The 18,535-nt window shown below is 35.4% G+C and overlaps 1 protein-coding gene across 3 annotated transcripts in view; it reads right to left on the bottom strand.

The window, feature by feature from the left end:
- Positions 1–18,535, bottom strand: part of RPGRIP1L (RPGRIP1 like) — a 96,331-nt gene that overhangs the window by 49,983 nt on the left and 27,813 nt on the right. For all 3 annotated transcript variants that reach the window (XM_020873080.2, XM_020873082.2, XM_070451296.1), the window contains exons 10-14: positions 13,024–13,163; positions 8,017–8,123; positions 7,738–7,788; positions 6,888–7,067; positions 6,221–6,338 (exon numbers count right to left, since the gene is read on the bottom strand). In XM_020873080.2, coding sequence (XP_020728739.2) covers positions 6,221–6,338; positions 6,888–7,067; positions 7,738–7,788; positions 8,017–8,123; positions 13,024–13,163 — 596 coding nt within the window. The remainder of the gene's footprint in view (positions 1–6,220; positions 6,339–6,887; positions 7,068–7,737; positions 7,789–8,016; positions 8,124–13,023; positions 13,164–18,535) is intronic.

Below are 18,535 nucleotides of genomic sequence, written 5' to 3'. Positions count from 1 at the left end.
ACCTGAATAGATAGTTCACCAAAGAAGACATACAGATGGCTGACAGGCACATGAAAACATACTCAAAATTGCTAATTATTAGAGAAATGCAAGTAAAAACCACAATGAGATATCACCTCACACCTGTCAGAATGGCTTTCATGAAAAAGTGTACAAATAACAAATGCTGGTGAGGGTGTGGAGAAAAGGAAACACTTGTATGCTGGTGGTGGGAATATAAACTAGTACAACCACTATGGTAAGTCGTATGGAGGTTCCTCAAAAAATTAAATAAAAACTACCATATAATCCAGCAATTCCATTCCTGGGTACACATCCAGAAAAAACCAGAAACACAAACTGAAAAAGATAATACACGCACCCCAATGTTCTGTTGTTGTTAGCTGCTAAGTTGTGTCTGACTCCTTGCAGCCCCATGAACTGTAGCACGCCAGGCTACCCTGTCCTTCATTATCTCCGAGTTTGGTTAAATTCATGTCCATTGAGCCGGTAATGCTATCTAACCATCTCATCCTCTGCTGCCCTCTTCTCCTTTTGTTGTCAATCTTTCCCAGCATGAGGGATGAGGGTCTTTTCCAGTGAGTTGGCTCTTCCCATCAGGTGGCCAAAGTATTAAAGCTTCAGCTTCAGCATCAGTCCTTCCAATGAATATTCAGGGTTAATTTCCTTTCTAATTGACTGGTTTGAGCTCCTTGCTGTCCAAGGGACTCTCAAGAAGTTTTCTCCAACATCGCCATTTGAAAGCATCAAGTTTTTGATGCTCAGTCTTCTTTATGGTCCAACTCTCATCTCACATTCATACATGACTACTGGAAAAACCACAGCTTTGACTATACAGACCTTTGTTGGCAAAGTGATGTCTCTGCTTTTTAATACATCATCTAGGTTTGTTATAGCTTTTCTTCTAAGGAGCAAGTGTCTTTTAATTTCATGGCTGCAGTCACAGTGATTTTGGAGCCCAAGAAAATAAGATCTATCACTGCTTCCACTTTTCTCCCTTCTATCTGCCACCATGATGTGATGGGGTCAGATGCCATGATCTTAGTTCTTCTGTTGAGTTTTAAGCCAGCTTTTTCACTCTCCTCTTTAACCGTCATCAAGAGGCTCTTTAGCTCCTCTTTACTTTCTGCCATTAGACCGTTATCATCTTCTTAACTGATGTTGTTGATATTTCTCCTGACAGTCTTGATTCCAGCTTGTGATCCATCTAGCCTGGCATTTCGCATGATGTACTCTGTATATAAGTTAAATAAGCAGGGTGACAATATACAGCCTTGATGTACTCCTTTCCCAATTTTGAATTGGTCTGCTGTTCCATGTCCAGTTCTAACTGCTGCTTCTTGACTTGCAAACAGGTTTTTCAGGAGGCAGGTAAGGTGGTCTTGTATTCCTATCTCTAAGAATTTTCCAGAGTTTGTTGTGATCCACACAAAGGCTTTAGCATAGTCAGTGAAGAAGTAGATGGTGTTCTGGAATTCCTTTGTTTTTTTCTGTGATTCAATCAATATTCATAGCAGCACTATTTACAACAGCCAAGACCTGGAAGGACCTAAGTGCCCATCAACAGATGAGCAGGTAAAGAAGATGCTATACACACACACACACACATATATATAAGGGAATATTACTCAGCCATAAAAAGAATGAAATTCTGATATTTGCAGCAAGGTGGATGGACCTAGAGAATATTATACGTAGTGAAATAAATCAGAGAAAGACAAATAGTGTATGACATCACTTGTACACGGAACCTAAAAATGATACAAATTCATGTACATGTAAAGCAGAAGCAGACCTCACAGATACAGAAACAAGCCTGTGGTTACCGAAGGCAAGAAGAAAGAGGAGGGACAAACTAGGGAGTCTGGAATTAGCAGATACATACTACCATGTATGAAATAGATAAGCAACAAGGGTATATTGTATAGCACAGTGAATTATAGCCATTATCTCATAATATCTTATAATGAAGTATAATTTACAAAAATATTGAATCATTATGCTGTACATCTGAAACGAGTATACTGCAAATCAACTACACTTCAATAAAAAAATAAAATGATATGTCTCTTTCTAAATACACGTCTTCCCCCAGGTTACATCCAAACTTCTAAAGAGTAATGTCTACTTGTGTCTCCTATTCTTCATGTAACAGACACTCTTCCATCTCCTGCGAAAAGCATCTGCTTTACTTTTCTTGTGTAACTACTCCAGAAAAAGTCACCAATAACCAATTGATTTCTAGAGTGAACGGACTTTGGTCCTGCGTTACTTTGGGATTGGAATGAAAACTGATCTTTTCCAGCCCTGTGGCCACTGCTGAGTTACTCGATTTCCTTGCTTAACTGACAATGAAGACCACATCCTCTTCTGTGAACTTCTGTGGGATTCCATGTCGTCATCTGCCCTGCTTCTTCTCCTACCCCTCTTCTCATTCCTTAAGGGTTTCTCTGCTGGCTTGCTAGGCTTCTGCTTTTATCCGTTTTTTAGTCTATGTTTCATGAGTAATTGTATCCCTTTTTACTTTCTAATTAAGTTGAAATATCGTTGACTTACAATCTTGTACTAACTTCTGCTGTACGGCAAAGTGACTCAGGTATACACAAATAAACATTTTCTCTACGGTTTATCCCAGGAGACTGGATACAGTTCCCTGTGCGATAGAGCAGGACCTTGTTGGTTTTTCATCCTAAGTGTAACAGCTTGCACCTATGAATCCCAACCTCATGGTCCGTCCTCCCCCCCCTCCCCTCCCCCTTGGCCACTGCAAGTCTGCTCTCTGCATCTGTGATTCTGTTCTGTAGACAGGTTTACTGTGTCATATTTTAGTTTCACATATAAGTGATACTGTATGGTGTTTCTCGTTCTCTCTCTGACTTAGTTCATTTAGTATGATAATCTCTAGCTGTATCCATGATGCTGCGAAAGGCATTATTTTGCCCATTTATGACTGGGCAGTATACCATTGTATCTATGTGCTACATCTTCTTTATTCGTTCCTCTGCTGATGGACGTTTAGGTTGTTCCCATGTCTTGGCCATTGTGAACAGTAATACTGTGAACATAGGGGTGCATATATCTTTTTGAATCATAATTTAGTCTGTGTTTATGCCCAGGAGTGGGACTGCTGGATCATACGGTAATTCTGTTTTTAGTTTCCTGAGGAACCTTCATACTATTTTCCATAGTGGATGCACCAATTTTTATTCCCACCAATAGTGTGGGAGGATTCCCTTTACTCCACACCCTCTCCAATATTTTTATCTGTAGACTTAAAAATTTTTTTTAATTTATTTGTCTGCATGAGCTCTTAGTTGTGGCATGCAGATCTTCAGTTGCAGGATGTGGGATCTAGTTCCTTGACCAGGGATTGAACCTGGGCCCCCTGCATTGGGAGCACAGAGTCTTAACCACTGCACCAGGGAAGTCCTGTTATTTGTAGACTTTTTGATGATGGCTCTTTTGACTTGTGTGAGGTGGTACCTCATTGTAGTTTTTATTTGCATCTCTCTAATAATTAGTAATCCCATCCCCTTTTATGACTTCGGTTACTATCAATATACTGAAGACTCAATATTTCTATTTTTAATTCAGATTTCTTTCCTAAATAACAGACTCACACATTAAGTGGCTTGCTGAGCCCTCTATCCAGATACTCTCTAGGCACATCAAATTTAATATACCTAAAGAAGAATGACTCATATTCTCTTCTAGTTCCTTTTGGACTCTGAAGTCCAAGTGAATGTTGTTAGCCTACACCCAGCTGCCTAAGCTAGATACCACGGAGTCACCCTAGGTTGCTCTTTGTCTTTGGGCTCCCCACATCTGTAGGGTCACTGATATTCAAAAACATTTCCTAAGTCTTCAGCAAATCTGTCCATGTCTTCTCCATCTCCACTGATGCTACCTTACTTACACCCAGACTGTTTATTACCTAGATTATTAATGGAGCCCAAACTTCTTCATTCCTTCAAATTTTACTCATTCTTCCCAATACCTAGAGCACAGTCTCCAAAATGTGGTTTTGTGTACTACTTCCTACCCCAAAGATTCCTTGGTGCTTCTCTAGGTTAATAAGGTTCAAACTCATTCAGGTGGCAAACACGGCCTTCAGCATTTGGTTCTTTCCAGCTTTGTCTCCAGGTTTTCCTCCTTTATCAATCCTGAGTTCCAAACTGATGAAATCATACACAATTTCTTAAATCAATGGTGGTGCTTCACATTTAGGGCATTTTTACCTGCCTCATCTACTGCCTGGAATGACTTTCACCGTTTTTATTTAGTGGTGAATTCTGTCATTATTAAAGACTCCAAGCCCACTGTAAGGAGTCGTCTCTGAATCTTCAGATATAAACAGGCATTCTCTCCTCAATGTTTCCTAGGTAGCTTTTTCATTTTCCTAACTTCACACTCTTCACGGTAAAGTGTGCCTACTTACTTGTTGACATCTTGTGAGTTCGAGCTTTTTTCCTATTTGTATTCTCACTGCCTAGCACTTTGCTTATGATATGTTAGGAACAGGAGCATCATCAATGAATTTAGGAAACAAAATATATTGCTAAAGACTTAGTGACACTTGAAAGGAATGAAAATCTCAAACTATGTGACCTTCTTGTTACTCATGAAAATTTCATTAAGCAAATTTTTATTGAGTACTTCTTGAAATAAAAGGAACACATGCTCTTTGACTTTGGAAACCCTGTTCAGTCAGATAGATTATTTATTGAATTCCTCTACTTAGAGCAGTGGTTCTCAGAGTGTGGTCTGGGAACCCTTGAGGGTTCCTGAGGCTGTTCTGGAGGTCTGTGAGGTTAAAACTATTTTTAAAATAATACTAAGATGTTATTTGCCTTTCTCATTCTTATTCTCTTACAAATGTATAATAGGGTTTCCCACAATCTACAGGATGTGTGATATCATAACTGATTGACTGCAGAAGCAGATATAAAAACCCAGCTGTTTTCTATTAAGACAGACACTAAAAAGACATACAAAAATGCTAAACAATTTAAAAAGTTTAAAACAGTGTCACTCGTCTCACTGTTTTTTTGGTATGAGAAATGCAGCTTTTAAAAAATAAATACTGTAATTTATGTCAAATATGTAATGGGTTTATTATTATTATTTAAGCATGACAAACATTTTTAAAATTTCTCATTTTTAATTTCTAATATGATAAATATCTAAAGTATAACCCATATAAACTCATGCGTTTTTGGATTCTCAGTGATCTTTAAGAGTGCAAAATTACTGCTGGTATAGATCACCAAGTTTAAGTGCTGCATGGCAGAGAACATGAAAGAGAGACAAAGTATCATTGGAAAATTTATATACTGTAGTCATAGAGAATATGCAAAACTGCAATGGTGAAGAACACTTACATAATACAATCTCCAAACATAATTTTTAAGTACAGTTCAGTTCAGCCGTTCAATCGTGTCTGACTCTTTGCGACCCCATGAACTGTAGCACGCCAGGCCTCCCTGTCCATCACCAACTCCCAGAGTCCACCCAAACCCATGTTCCTTGAGTATGTGTGAGTAAAGGTGGTAAGTTCTAAGGTAGTCTTTTTCAAAGTATAGTCTTACCCCTGTATCTGAATTGCTTGGAATTATTTCTAAACATACAGAATCACAGGCTCCAGGATCTCTAGGAGTAGGACCCAGGAAGCTACCCATGAAACAAGTTCCCCATGTAACTTTCTTACTTGCTAAAGTCTGGAAACCACTGTGGGGACATTTCAAGGAGAGGAGTGGCCAGGAGTAATGGGAGCCAGCTTCCTGACACGGGCATGTACTTAGATTTCGAAGTGGGGAAGGGTTACACCTTGGAGTAAGAGAAGAAAGGAGGTTCAGGTGGAGCAGACAAAGCCCTGGTGGTTGGACAGAGTGAGATGAATCTGACCAAGAGCAAGCAGCAGACTTGTTTGGCTGAGAGGCATGAGAAATGAGAAATGAGGTGCTTAAATTTAGCCTGTGCTACTTTATGAAGTACTCTGAAATCTTGCCTGCAACACCAAATTAAAAAAGCAGCAGGGAATTCTTGAGTAGAGAAGTATCAGATAAAATCAGCCTTTCTGGTAAATTACTATTATCGTTAATAAATTGGAGGAAAGAAAAGAGCAAAAAGAAATTGTGAGTGTATACTAGGATGACATTTTCAACTGTTGTAAAAATCCATTCCTCTAGTTACCATGGACAAAGAACTGTGCATGTTGTACCTTCTAGTTTCTGGATGCGTGCAGCCCTGATATCAAGAAGATGAACATACTGTTCCACTTTAAGTTCATAATCTTGCTGCAGATTTTCCATCTTCTGGGTCACTGCCTCAACTTCCATCTAAATAAAATACAGATAACAAGCTTCATTATTTAGGATCTGTTCCATTTAAAAATTTTTTAAAAGCAACTATGATTCAAGCAGTTTTTAGATCCTGGGGATACTGGGAGCTGTACACCACTGTTTCCTGACTTCAAAGAGCTTACAGTTGAGAAAATTATGCGTGACAATGTTCATTAATCAGGAGTGAAATCCACACAACTTTGGATTCCTTTTAAGGAGTGATATTCCCATTAGTTAAAAGCTAATATAAACATAGCTGTGGCAGGACCTTAGGAGAGACTATAACCCAGCTGCAGAGTGTGCTAACACTAGTAAAGGGGGAATTCATCGCCACAGTTTGCTCTCTAAAACCAAGGACTTAAAAACACATTATTTGTTTTAGAACTCTTTAGTCTAAGTATCCAGTTACAAGGCTAAATTCCCAGCATGTGGTAACACATGACAATAGATTATAATAGACGATAGTAGAGGATACTGCTTGAAAATGCAAATCATCAGTAGAATATTATAGGAAACCTATCTTCTGGATTTAGTGTATTACAGTACCTGATAATCTTTATTAATTTTATGTTGCATAATTAACATGTTTCTTGTCTTTTCAAGTTCTTGCACTGTTTCTGCATGAGTTGCTTGCAGCTCTTTCATGGACCGTTCTAGATCTTTATTAATTTTACTGTCTACTTTTTCTAAAAATGAAAGGTCTCCATTTTTTTGTGATTTTTGAGCCTGAAACAAAAACATGTTTTATTACCAAGAGTTTCTAAAATGTAATCGTGAATTAACACAGATATAGCAAGAAATCATTAATTGAAAACAGACAGATTTCCATTTTCCAATAGGAATAAAGCAGTCCTGATATAGAATACAATAATTGGATAGATATTTGGAACAATTACAGAGAAATAGAAAAAGTTTATTACTCCACGATGTAAAAGAGAATCAAGTACATTTATTTCTATTTCTTCATTTGATTAAAATCTACACTGTGATGACCTAAAAGGAAAATATATTTTCTTGTGTCTTCTTATAAATAACAGAATATTCTAGAACTGGAAAATATCTTCTGGTGACATGTATAATTCAATATTTTACTTAAGATAATAGGGTGCACCAAGGTCTCTTGGGACAGAAAATTGTTGATTAGTTTTACAGTGGGGCACATAAAAGTGAAATGTTTGTTACAGTTGGAGAAAGTGCTTTAAACATGAGTTTTTGAGGTCTACTTTAATGTAATTTTGATGTCATTATGAAATATGTATATGCTATAACTAAATGTCACCTGACCACTTTCCTGAATAATTCATTCTGCAAGTATAAAGGTTACAGATAAGGGTCATCATTATGCTGAAACACTTATATGTAGACATGAAATTCATGGTGAAGTTTAGAAAGTTACCTTTATAAGCAGGAGAGCTTCACTCAATTCATCAGCATTAATATCACTCTCCTGCAAAAGACAGTAAGTAAAAACTCACAGTGAGATATTAATGGAAAGTACAAGAGACAGTCCAACTACACAGATTACCCTCAAGGAACATAAGCTGCAAGATACCATGGATTAATAAACTAAGTTGTATATTTGTATTCTGTTGCTTTGTGGTACAGTGTTTTCCTGACGTATAAAGTAATTAGATAAAAATTTGGAGTTCATTTCCTAAATAGGAAAATGGGTCACCTGGTTGTAAAACTTCATGTGGTTTTTAAGTTCATCAAGTTGTTGCTTTTGTTCCAGGTACTGTAACTGGAGTTGTCTATTTTCTTGACTGATTTTCTCATTTTGGCCTTAAAAATAAAGTCAACACAATTAGAAAGTTAAGTGAGAATGAGGTAGAAGAACACATTTTAAATTAACTTAATTGGTGATACACACTCAGCTCGAGCTAGTATTGTTCTCTAGCACCTTAGACAAAGGCAGCAGGGGAATGAGGAAGAAACGCACACCATCATGTGTCCACCATATGGATTCACTGGCTTATCAGAAACTTAAGACTGAGGTTCACAGTATTAATATAAGGAAATTGTGCCTCTGGGACTTCAAAGGAACATACTATCTAAAATACCTAAGAAAATATGTTTCTAAATCTATGACTTTTACTTACTTATTAAGGGTCCTGAAAGGCATGCAAAAAAAAAAAATTGTGTCTTTTAGTGTTTTTAAAATCGACTTCCTTGAGTTATCTTTTCCCCATTTAGCATAAGGTCTTTTTTAATTTAAACAAGATAATTTCTCTGGTGATAACTCTGGATCCATAATTATCATCAACCCCATTTTTAAATAACTCTGTTAAGGTGAGAGAAATGGATTTTCAACCAGTGCATCGTAGTATCAATAATAATTCATGGGCATTCTTTATTCATTGAGTTCATGCTATTAATTAGGACATGGACTCAGAGCTATCATTATGGGATGGAGATAGGTTACCCTTGCCTATGTGCTCATTCACCAGGACCCACAAGCTGGGGTACAGGGAAGAGCTACAGAAGACAGCAAATCCATCGAGAGTTGAACTTTTTATTCTTTGCCTTAAATATGCTTAACTTAAAAAAAAAAGCACAATGGCTAGCTAACAAATCTATCCTTCAGTCCTATGTTCTTAAGTGTACTCTTCACTAGAGATCGTCGTGGCGGTCAAGTGTTCTCCTTTGTCGTCTCCCTGTGGACTGACTCTAAACCATGTCATCCAAAGTGTCTCTACTAATTTCATCCTGCTCACAGAGACTTATGGTTATTAGAAGCACTCAACTCAAATTGTACATTTTTGTTTCCTTTTCTTAAAAAAAAAAAAAGGGAAATCAACATATTTGCCAAGAGTTTCTTACATGAATACATTTGCACACTGATTGCACTTATACAAAAATGTTTCTGATTTTCATAAAGCTTTGTGTTCCCAAGACATAAATGCTACATATAAGGAAAAACTGTAAATCACACAGTTAAGAAGAAATGGATTAAATTAGATTATTTTTAATATGACATATTTCTGGCAAACTAAGAAGTAAGAAAAGTTACCCTAGGGTATGTAAAGCCATTTTAATATCAAATATGTAAATATTTTTCTTATTGACAAAAGGTTAAAAGGTTATCCTAGGGTATAAACGGCTACTGTTCAATGAACTAAATGAAAGAATTTTCCAATGTGAACAATACTTGAAAAATTTTAAGGTAAAGCTCAAATATTTATCTCTAAAAATTAGGATTAATAATAAATTTGAGTTATTACGAGATAAATTTGTTTTTTCAGTTAAGAGAGTAAAACAATAATGTGAAACCCTTTATTTGATGTTGATTAGGTTACAACACAATCCAGATTAGGTAACAAAAAGAAGGTAAATGTAGTGAGAAAGATGTAAAACCAAGGTCCTGGGGATAATGTAATTTCCTTCTCGGGCCAGTGAAACTTTCAGGGGTTCTGAGGGGGACCTAAAGTGTAAGGACGTGACTGCTCCATCTTCATCCAGATGCTGTGTATATTACTTCTATGCTCTAGTTTTCTGGTCTCTCAACTTTTCAGAGCAGGGTATATGTTACTGGTGTAAATAAACGTATTCAAATGTTCCTTCCCTCACTGACTTTTGTTTCAACAACCACGTCCCCACTTCACTGGTTATTTTTAAAACCAAGGCTTTATTAGTGTGAAAATACTTTATTAATGGGAGAAGGTATTACTGAGTAACAACAACTTTCTTTCTACAGAATTTTATGTAGAATTATCTACTACATTTTTCCTTTCTTAAACTGTTTATTGGGGGATATTACTCCTGGGACTTTAAAAGTACAGAGACGTTATAGTTCAAAGAGGATATAGACTTGCTGAATTACAATATGAAAAAATCAAAGCACTCTGTACAAGATGAAAAATAACCTCCTTTCCTTATGATTTGACAAAAAGCAGGTTAAGCTAAACAGCATTTTATTCAAATGAGATAACATTTCACTCTTAAAATTATGTTCTTTGAGCATACCATTAATAAACAGAATGCAGAGAACAATTCAACTAAACAATTTTCAGAGCTCCTTTGTGCTAATATCTTCAGCTGTGATCAATATAACCATATGTATTATGCTGAATTATGCATTTCAGCTAAAGATAGAAAGGAACTTTCAAAAGCAGGCCCTTAAACACATGCAGTTAATTTAAGCATTAACCAAATGCAAACTGCATTTACATATCCTTCCCCCACATATTCACACAATCTGAAACTAATTTGTACCTTGAATAAAGAGGTGAGTATTCTCTAAAAATAATTTGCCAGTTAGATGAATGACTACAAGAAGCCAGGGAAACATCTTCTGGCAGAGAACACTTGATACACAAGAAAGTAAATGTGTGAAGAGACTTCAAAGTAAAACGAAACAATTTCAAAATCTGTAATACAAAAAGGAATTTTCTAAATATTAAAAGATTTCCTTAAATAGACAAATTCAATTTTTGGTTTAATAATTCCTGGAAAAAATTGTTTAAAGGCTATATTATTTTTCTTATAATCTATTTGAACATTTTCACAAAGAAACAAAAACTTGAAACTAGTAGAACTGTAAATTCCAGGTATTCAAGCAAAAATAAAACAGTTGCATTAAAAAAAGAAGATTTGGTTCCAGCAATTTTTCTTAAGCAAATAATTGGATAAATGTGTAAAGATCTCTGCAGAAAGAGGTTCATGATACTTAAAAAAGCTGAAGTTATTTAAAAATTCATCAATAGAAGGCTGTTAAACTGTCTATGGCAGATCCTCACATTGGAAAACTATGACAGCCATTATGAATGAAGATGTGGATTTATACATGTACTTTTAAATAAAGCACATTAGATTACATGTATACATATAGAAACAACTCTGGAAAGACACATATAAATAATAGGGATTATTTTGTGGGTTGTGGGATTCAGTGACTTTTAGAAGAAATCTTTTTGTTTATTGGACTCTTTTAATAATGCACAAGTTATTTTCATTATTCAAAAAAATCTGAAAATACTTAAGAACCAGTAAAAAAAAAAAAAGATAAGGAATGCACTAGTTGTATTAAAATAACTCAACAATTGTTGCTTTAATAATTTACAGGAACCCCCAGAATTAATCCAACAGCAATAAATAGGTTAAGAAAAAAAAGAAAAGAAAAAAAAGACCACTAAGATTCTATCCTCTTAAGAGTTTCTTTCCAGAGAACAATGTAAATGTGAAAGGATGAGTGTTTGGAAATTTTGATATCTAGGGAAGAACAGAAAGCAAAGAAGTGAGAAAGGTTTATTTCATTTCTCTTTCCTTTAGAACGAAAAGAGAGGAAATATAGAGAACTTCTACTTTGGTGGAAGACTTTATTGAGCAACTACTAAACAAAGCACTCTGTTAGGTATAAAATGCTACACACTAAAATCAGGAACTATATATCTTTGACGTAGAAACTTTAAAATATCCACCCAGTCAGAAATCATGTCACCATTTTATTCTACTCACAATCTTCTAGAAAAAAATTCAGAAACCATCTGCCATCAAACTTAACCACTTGGTAAATATAAGTACTGCATATATATTTCATGGAGATTAAGGCCCCATTGATTATAAGATGTGCTCTAATTTCAGACTTATTAAAATGCTAAAAAAAAAAAAAATCAGACCATAATTTAAAAAAATGTTATCACCTTTTTAGTGATGCTAAAAAGATGCTTCCCAAATTCAGAGATTAAAATGGGAAAAAAAATCTTTCTTAGAGTTAACAAAATATGGCAGTGTGATCTAAATCAATATAGTGAATACTGCCTAGATATATAATTGTTTTTTTTGTAACTGAGTCCGTATTAAACATTTAAATGTTCTCATGCAACTGAATTGCAAATGTTCAAAAGGAGTAACCTTAATAGCACATCAGTGGGTTTATCTAGCAGATGAGCAAATACATACAACACTTGGAGCAAACAATTCATTTTCCTGGTTGTGCATTTGTGAGTATATGTGTGTATAAGACAGTAGAGTAGACATCTACTTTAGTTATAAATTATTTTACTTCTATGAGACAAGAAGGGTGAGATCTGGGACTCATAAAGTGTAACTTATTAATGATTATTATTTTAGCAGGGACATCTTGACAAGGCTTCTGTATTTAAGTTCTCTGTCACAGAGTAGAATTCGACATTTCACTATTAGAGAGGTCTTCCCTGTCTGCCAGATCAAAAACAGCCAAGAGAGACTTCCGCCCTTCTCGGCTGTCTTCCACAGCCATTTCTTCCCCCGTGTGCACTTGCCACCACCTGATGTATTGCATATTTATTTGATTACCATCAGTTTCTCTCTCTCAAATTTATGCTGCATGAGGACTAGGTCTTTGTTTTATTCCTTGCTGTATCCCTGGAACTTAGAATAGTGCCTAGCACAAACTGGTGCTCAATCAACGCTTGTTGACTTGAATAAATTTAGGAAAATTAAACAAACTAAAGACAACCTGAACAAGAGTAACTCTGAGTAAAACTAATTTGTTTGGCACGTGTGCTAAGCTGAGTAAAGGGAAATTTTCAGCAATCGCTAAACTCATAAAAGCGGATGACTGTTCATACAGGCTGTGTCCCCAGTAAGCAGCAAGGTGCCTGGCAAAGCAACAGCACCATAATGAGTACTTATCAAGTCAGTGAATAACGATGAATAACATGCATGTCCGAAATGAGTAAGTCAGTAGTCATTTCACATGTACCTCTTTCAGTTTTTAATCTGTCAAGGATTTCAGTTTTGTCTGCTAAATCGGATTTTAGGGCTGTCTCGAGTTGAGCAATCTGTACTTTCAGCTGCTGTTCCTTTAACTTCCATTGCTCTTCGTGGGCAGCACTGAAGGCACTGCAAGACACACGTGACAAGAGGGAAAGCTTGGAAATCAGCTTCAACCGAAAATAATAAAGAGAAAAGCTTTTAGTGGCACAGAGACCACTGTCATCATGTCTTAGGAATTAAGTAAACATATGCTGGTCTGCTGCTGTTGAAACCAAGGCGCCTTTCTCAGGCTGCGGTTAGGGAACATGAAAGGGTTTGTGGGATGAGCAAAGGAACTGGCCTTAATTTAGAGCTCTAGAGTCAGAAAAGTTGGCAGCGTGCAGCTTTTGTGGGGCTACTAAAGGAATTCAGATACTGTACATAGTCCAAAGGAATCCACAACTCCAAACCTCAGCAGCAGACCTCAGACAAAACCGTCCTCTCCCACGAATGCACCCTCTTAATACACAGAAAAGGGACTCTCCACCTGATCGTTAATTCTAGAGCTTGAGCTTTTAGAGAGTCGGTGACAAAAACATATCCAGAAAATACTGGCCACAAAATGATGGCAATTCTGATATTAAACAGCAGTGATCATACAGTTTTTGTCCTAAAAAGCAAGCAGACAGCAGCAGGCTAAGAACAACCAGTTTTACATTGTTACACATGATTGGGGTGAAAACCCAATGAGAGCACCTTGATAATTATGTTACAGATAGAATTATTATTCATTAATAAAAGGAGCAGTTTAAACTATCATGAAAATCTACTAATGATCAGACACAGGAGACATTGGAAGAATCAGCTGCAAAATAACCAAGTGGTATGCAGAAGGTATATAGTAAATATTTATTTAGGTCACTGGTTTCCAAATGTTGGCCTAAAACACTGGTGCTAGGTTAAAAATGCAGATCCTGGGGCCCTGGAATTCACAGTTTTATAAAGTTCCCCAGGTGATAACCAGGTTTTGGAAAAACTGATCTTGATCTGTATTTCAGCAGAAAACTATTATCTGTGAAGCTTGATATGACTGAATAATTATCAGCAGGTTTGACCCTTCTACTTATTTTTAAACCCAGTAAAGGAAGCAGAAATTTACTAAATCTGGTTTTGAACTGATGATAAAGTAAATGGAAAAGAAACTTGTTACTGAAAATTGCCGAAACTTGTTACTGAAAATTGCCGTAAATGTTGCCCCCAGCTAGTCTGAGGTTTTATTCCAAAAGAGATACTTTTCTGGGAGGCATGTCTTTCAAAAGAACAAAAAACTGTGTATTTATGTTATAGTCTGAATGTTTTTACTGCATTTAAAATAACATGACCTTAAAAATATATGGAATTCTAGGAGTTTCTCTAAATATGACATCTGTTTCTTTTATCAGTGTTCTCATTTCACATATGGAACCTTAAAAAAATACATGGATCTGATATATCAATGTTTTATGTTAATTTTATCAAAGGTAGAGTCACCTAGGTTTAAATGAAATCCAAATATGTACTTTAAATACTGAAGTAAAGAATATCCCCTTACATTTTCATTTTTTTATAAAGAACAAATATATTTCCATATCTGGTCAAATTATGTATACCAAACACATACACATATATGCATATATGTGAGTGTATGTGTTGTGTATGCATGTGTGTTTTATATTATTAAAAACATGTACTACCCGGAAAAAAAAATTAGCATGATGAAATAGGCACAACCATACATTATATCAGCCGCTAAAAATTAGAAACAGTAGTGTTCCAATAGCATTAGTACCAGCAAAAAGATCACCAACAGTTAATCTGGCAGAAACATCAGAAGCTGTATGTGTTTAAATTAAGAACAATTTAGCAGCCTGGTTTTTCCAAACCCACAAAATACTAGTGTAAATCAGCATAAGTCACTCTGAATTTAGTCCACTGCTATCTTCCCTCTAAATTTAGGATTACATTCCACTGGAGTTTCATGAGGAATTCCTTTTGAATTTACTGTATTCCTCTATGCTTGGAGCCATCTGTGTAACTATAAATGGTAAACCACATCTGGCTCCATTTTCTTTGTAGAGGCTGTGTACATGATTAAATCTGCATATGTGAACAGTCTTTGAGAACCCTTTATTCATGAAAATGTTTTTGTACATTGCCTACAGTGACAACTGAGGAAGGGATCACAGTTGGTCTCTGTGCACATTTCATTGTTACATTACATTGCTGGAGTGATAAAGTATCCATCTGCAATGGAATGCCCATTGGTTCCTGTGGTCACTGGCATGTCCACTGGCAGTCATGGGTCAGCATACTGTAAGCACACACCCTTGATCAGCAACATGGTAAGATTAAAAAAAAAAAGAGCTGAAGAATTCACCTCTACCCTAAAGTCTTTTTTCTTACGGAAGGAATTCCTTTTGTTCCAATGTTCAAGGGCATCCTAATGTGAGGGACAGGGAAGAATAAGCTCTAATCCTCCATAAGGAAATCCATAGGCACCTCTGTTAGGCCTAGTGGAAATTAAATGCATATTAACATGGGGAAATTTCACTTACTAAAGGAAAAATGACTGCCCCAATGTACCCAGTTTGATTTCTGGGAAGCACAAAGTGCTCATTTAGGATCATATGAGCATTCATGTTTCTTAGAAGATTATAGGGGGTCAGGTGTTTGATTTACAGAACTAGAACACAGAGTCTATGGATGGTCAGCAGTGCGCCCTTAAATTTTGGATATTAGATGACTATCACGTTGTAAAAACTTGAATCATTCAATTCTTAAAATGGTTAATATCATCTTCATAAACTGGACCAACTCTTCTTTTAAATATGCATTGGATTAGTGTCTCTCAGGAGTTAATACCTTAAAATCACCTTTAAGAGTCTCTGGATTCAAAACTCAAATTGGCTGAATCTGAATTGAATGGTGTTGGGGGTGAGGGCCAAGGGCAGGTGGGGAGGTGGGGAGGTTTCATAGGGTGGGTGAAACCTCCATTTTACTGTTTTCAGGTTACTGATACACATAATAGTTGAGGGACTGTTGCATTCATCAGCTGCATTAACCTAAAACTATATACTAACTTCAAAAATGGGACACAGCTTTACTATATTATAGTATAGCTTTTCTCTCTGACCAAATTAAAAGATTTAATTGCAAAAAATTTTATTTTGAATATTTTTAATGAACATTTCTTAAAGTTATACTCATTGCTTGGCAAAGTATCAAAAATGTTATATTAAAAATGGCTCATACCAAATACTAGCATGAAGATTTTACCTTACCAGATGATTCCCTAATATGTCATATGTCAAGTAATAAACACATTCAAAATACCATTTGAAAAGGAAGATGAGAATGCAATCTGCACATCACATTTTTCTACTGAAAACCAGCCAATTCTGAATAACAAACAAATGCTCTCCTCTTAAAAACATGCTATCACTATGACTAACCAAAAAGGGAATATATGTAGTTTGTGATGAGCCTTACTTATTGGCAATGATGAATAACACTGCCATGAAATCCAAGAGCTGTAAAGAATCCTGGGGAGGATGTTGATTTTTGTAGTTTTTTCAACTATGCTTCTGAAAACACATTATGTATTTAAAAAACCGTATTAGAGAATTTTATAGTTCTATTTACTATCATGTGTGCTTGCTGGATTTTGTCCCTAAGTGACTTTGTTTTTGACACAAATGTTTTGACACTCATTATACCCATTTACTTCTACACACTTCACACAAAATTCAAGTGTAAGCAGCATAATGAAGTCTGTTTTTAATGTGACAGGGAAAAAAAGGTTGCTCAAGCACAAAACATTAAAATAAAACCCTTCAAAGTCAGTTTTACACTCTCAGATCACCTTCTAATATGGAAAGATAAATTTCATGATGATAAACTCTGAGAAAAACATGCCTTTCTTAAAATTCATTCATGCATTATTCCCAACAAAGTTTAATGCTTTTTATTATAAGAAAGTATATTCAGTAAATTCTCACATTGAAGGGGAGTAGAAAATGTAAAAGTAATGACCAAATGGCACTTATACTCATGTATTAAGACCATGTTAAATTACTTGAAATTATAAGATGTTAAGATAAATATTTATAAATTAATAAAAATTTCAAAATGTATGAGTTCTATTATTCCATGAATGTTTCCCTTTTGCACATATAATTTTCCACTGCAATTAAAATTAGAGAGATAGACATAGGGGGAAAAAAAAATCAAGTTTCAGATTCAAAAGAAATGGATTCTAGTCTTGTACTGGGGTTTCAGCAATGCTGAAACTGACTCTGTACAGGTTTTGTAATTTTTCTTAAGTCTTAATTCCCCCATTTATAAGATAGGGGGATAACATTATTTTCTCTGCTATATAATATGGTGATTGTGTGATCTATACAATGAAATTTTAAGATTTCAAACATACAACTACCAAACAGGCATATTATGCATTATTCTACAGAGACAGATAAAATAGGATAATAAATGCTTTACATAAAATTAATCAGGGCTGATGAGAGTGAGGACCAGAACAAAGCACTAGGGCCACATGATCTGGAAGGGGGTCCAAGGTAAATTACACATAAAGATTTTTAGCCAGTCTGTCCTTGCCGGAGAGCCCAAGATGTTACTTTGATGTTTGAACCCACTACTGGTAACCTTTAATATAATGAGTAACTATGCAAAGATAATTAACACTAGGATAAGCAATGTAGGTGATACTCCACAATGACGCGTAACATTAATTTAGGTGTCTTCTCAAAGTAAACCAAAATAAAAGCCTCTCCTTACTACTTGTTTAATTTGTAAGATGTAAATTTAGCTTACAAAACATATCAAACAAAACCCAGTTAAAAAGTTAAAGCTATATCTGTAGATCAGATAGCTATTTTCTGATGTTTCAGAATATGACTAATTAGAAGCAACTGTTGAATATCAGCTGTAACATAAATATATATGTCAATATATATAAAATTTACTTATATGTAAATCTGTATTACCACTTATTGGTATCATACACTGAAAAGACTTATAAGTACACACATATGTGTATTACTTAACTAAACAGAGCTGTGGAGCAGAAATTTGTTTCTAACATTACTAGAAAGGATTAATTTTTAAAATACCATAATTATGAAGCAGATTTTAAAAAAAAGGAAAGCAGCTCTCTAAAATACATCTTAGGATAAAGATGCTATGGTTCTCTTTTTCAGAACCAGAAAAAAACTAACACCTTTGCTTCCCATCAATGGAATTAGGCTCAGCTAATAGGCTGGGTAGCCCAGCAGAACAAACAGGGTCTTGGAGAGACCAAGAGAGGTTCAAATATGATCTCTATTACTTCATAGCTTTAAGAACTCAGGTAAATTTACTCAATTCTAATTTATTTTCAATTTCTCCAAAGCGGGCATTAATAATACCTACATTTCCAAGTTGTTATAAGGAATTTATAACAATGCATAAGCAGAGTATTTATC

The sequence above is a fragment of the Odocoileus virginianus genome, chromosome 20, assembly GCF_023699985.2.
Source record: "Odocoileus virginianus isolate 20LAN1187 ecotype Illinois chromosome 20, Ovbor_1.2, whole genome shotgun sequence".
Lineage (NCBI taxonomy): Eukaryota > Metazoa > Chordata > Mammalia > Artiodactyla > Cervidae > Odocoileus > Odocoileus virginianus.
Note: the sequence above shows the minus strand (reverse complement) of the source record. Positions and strands in the feature narration are given on the sequence as shown.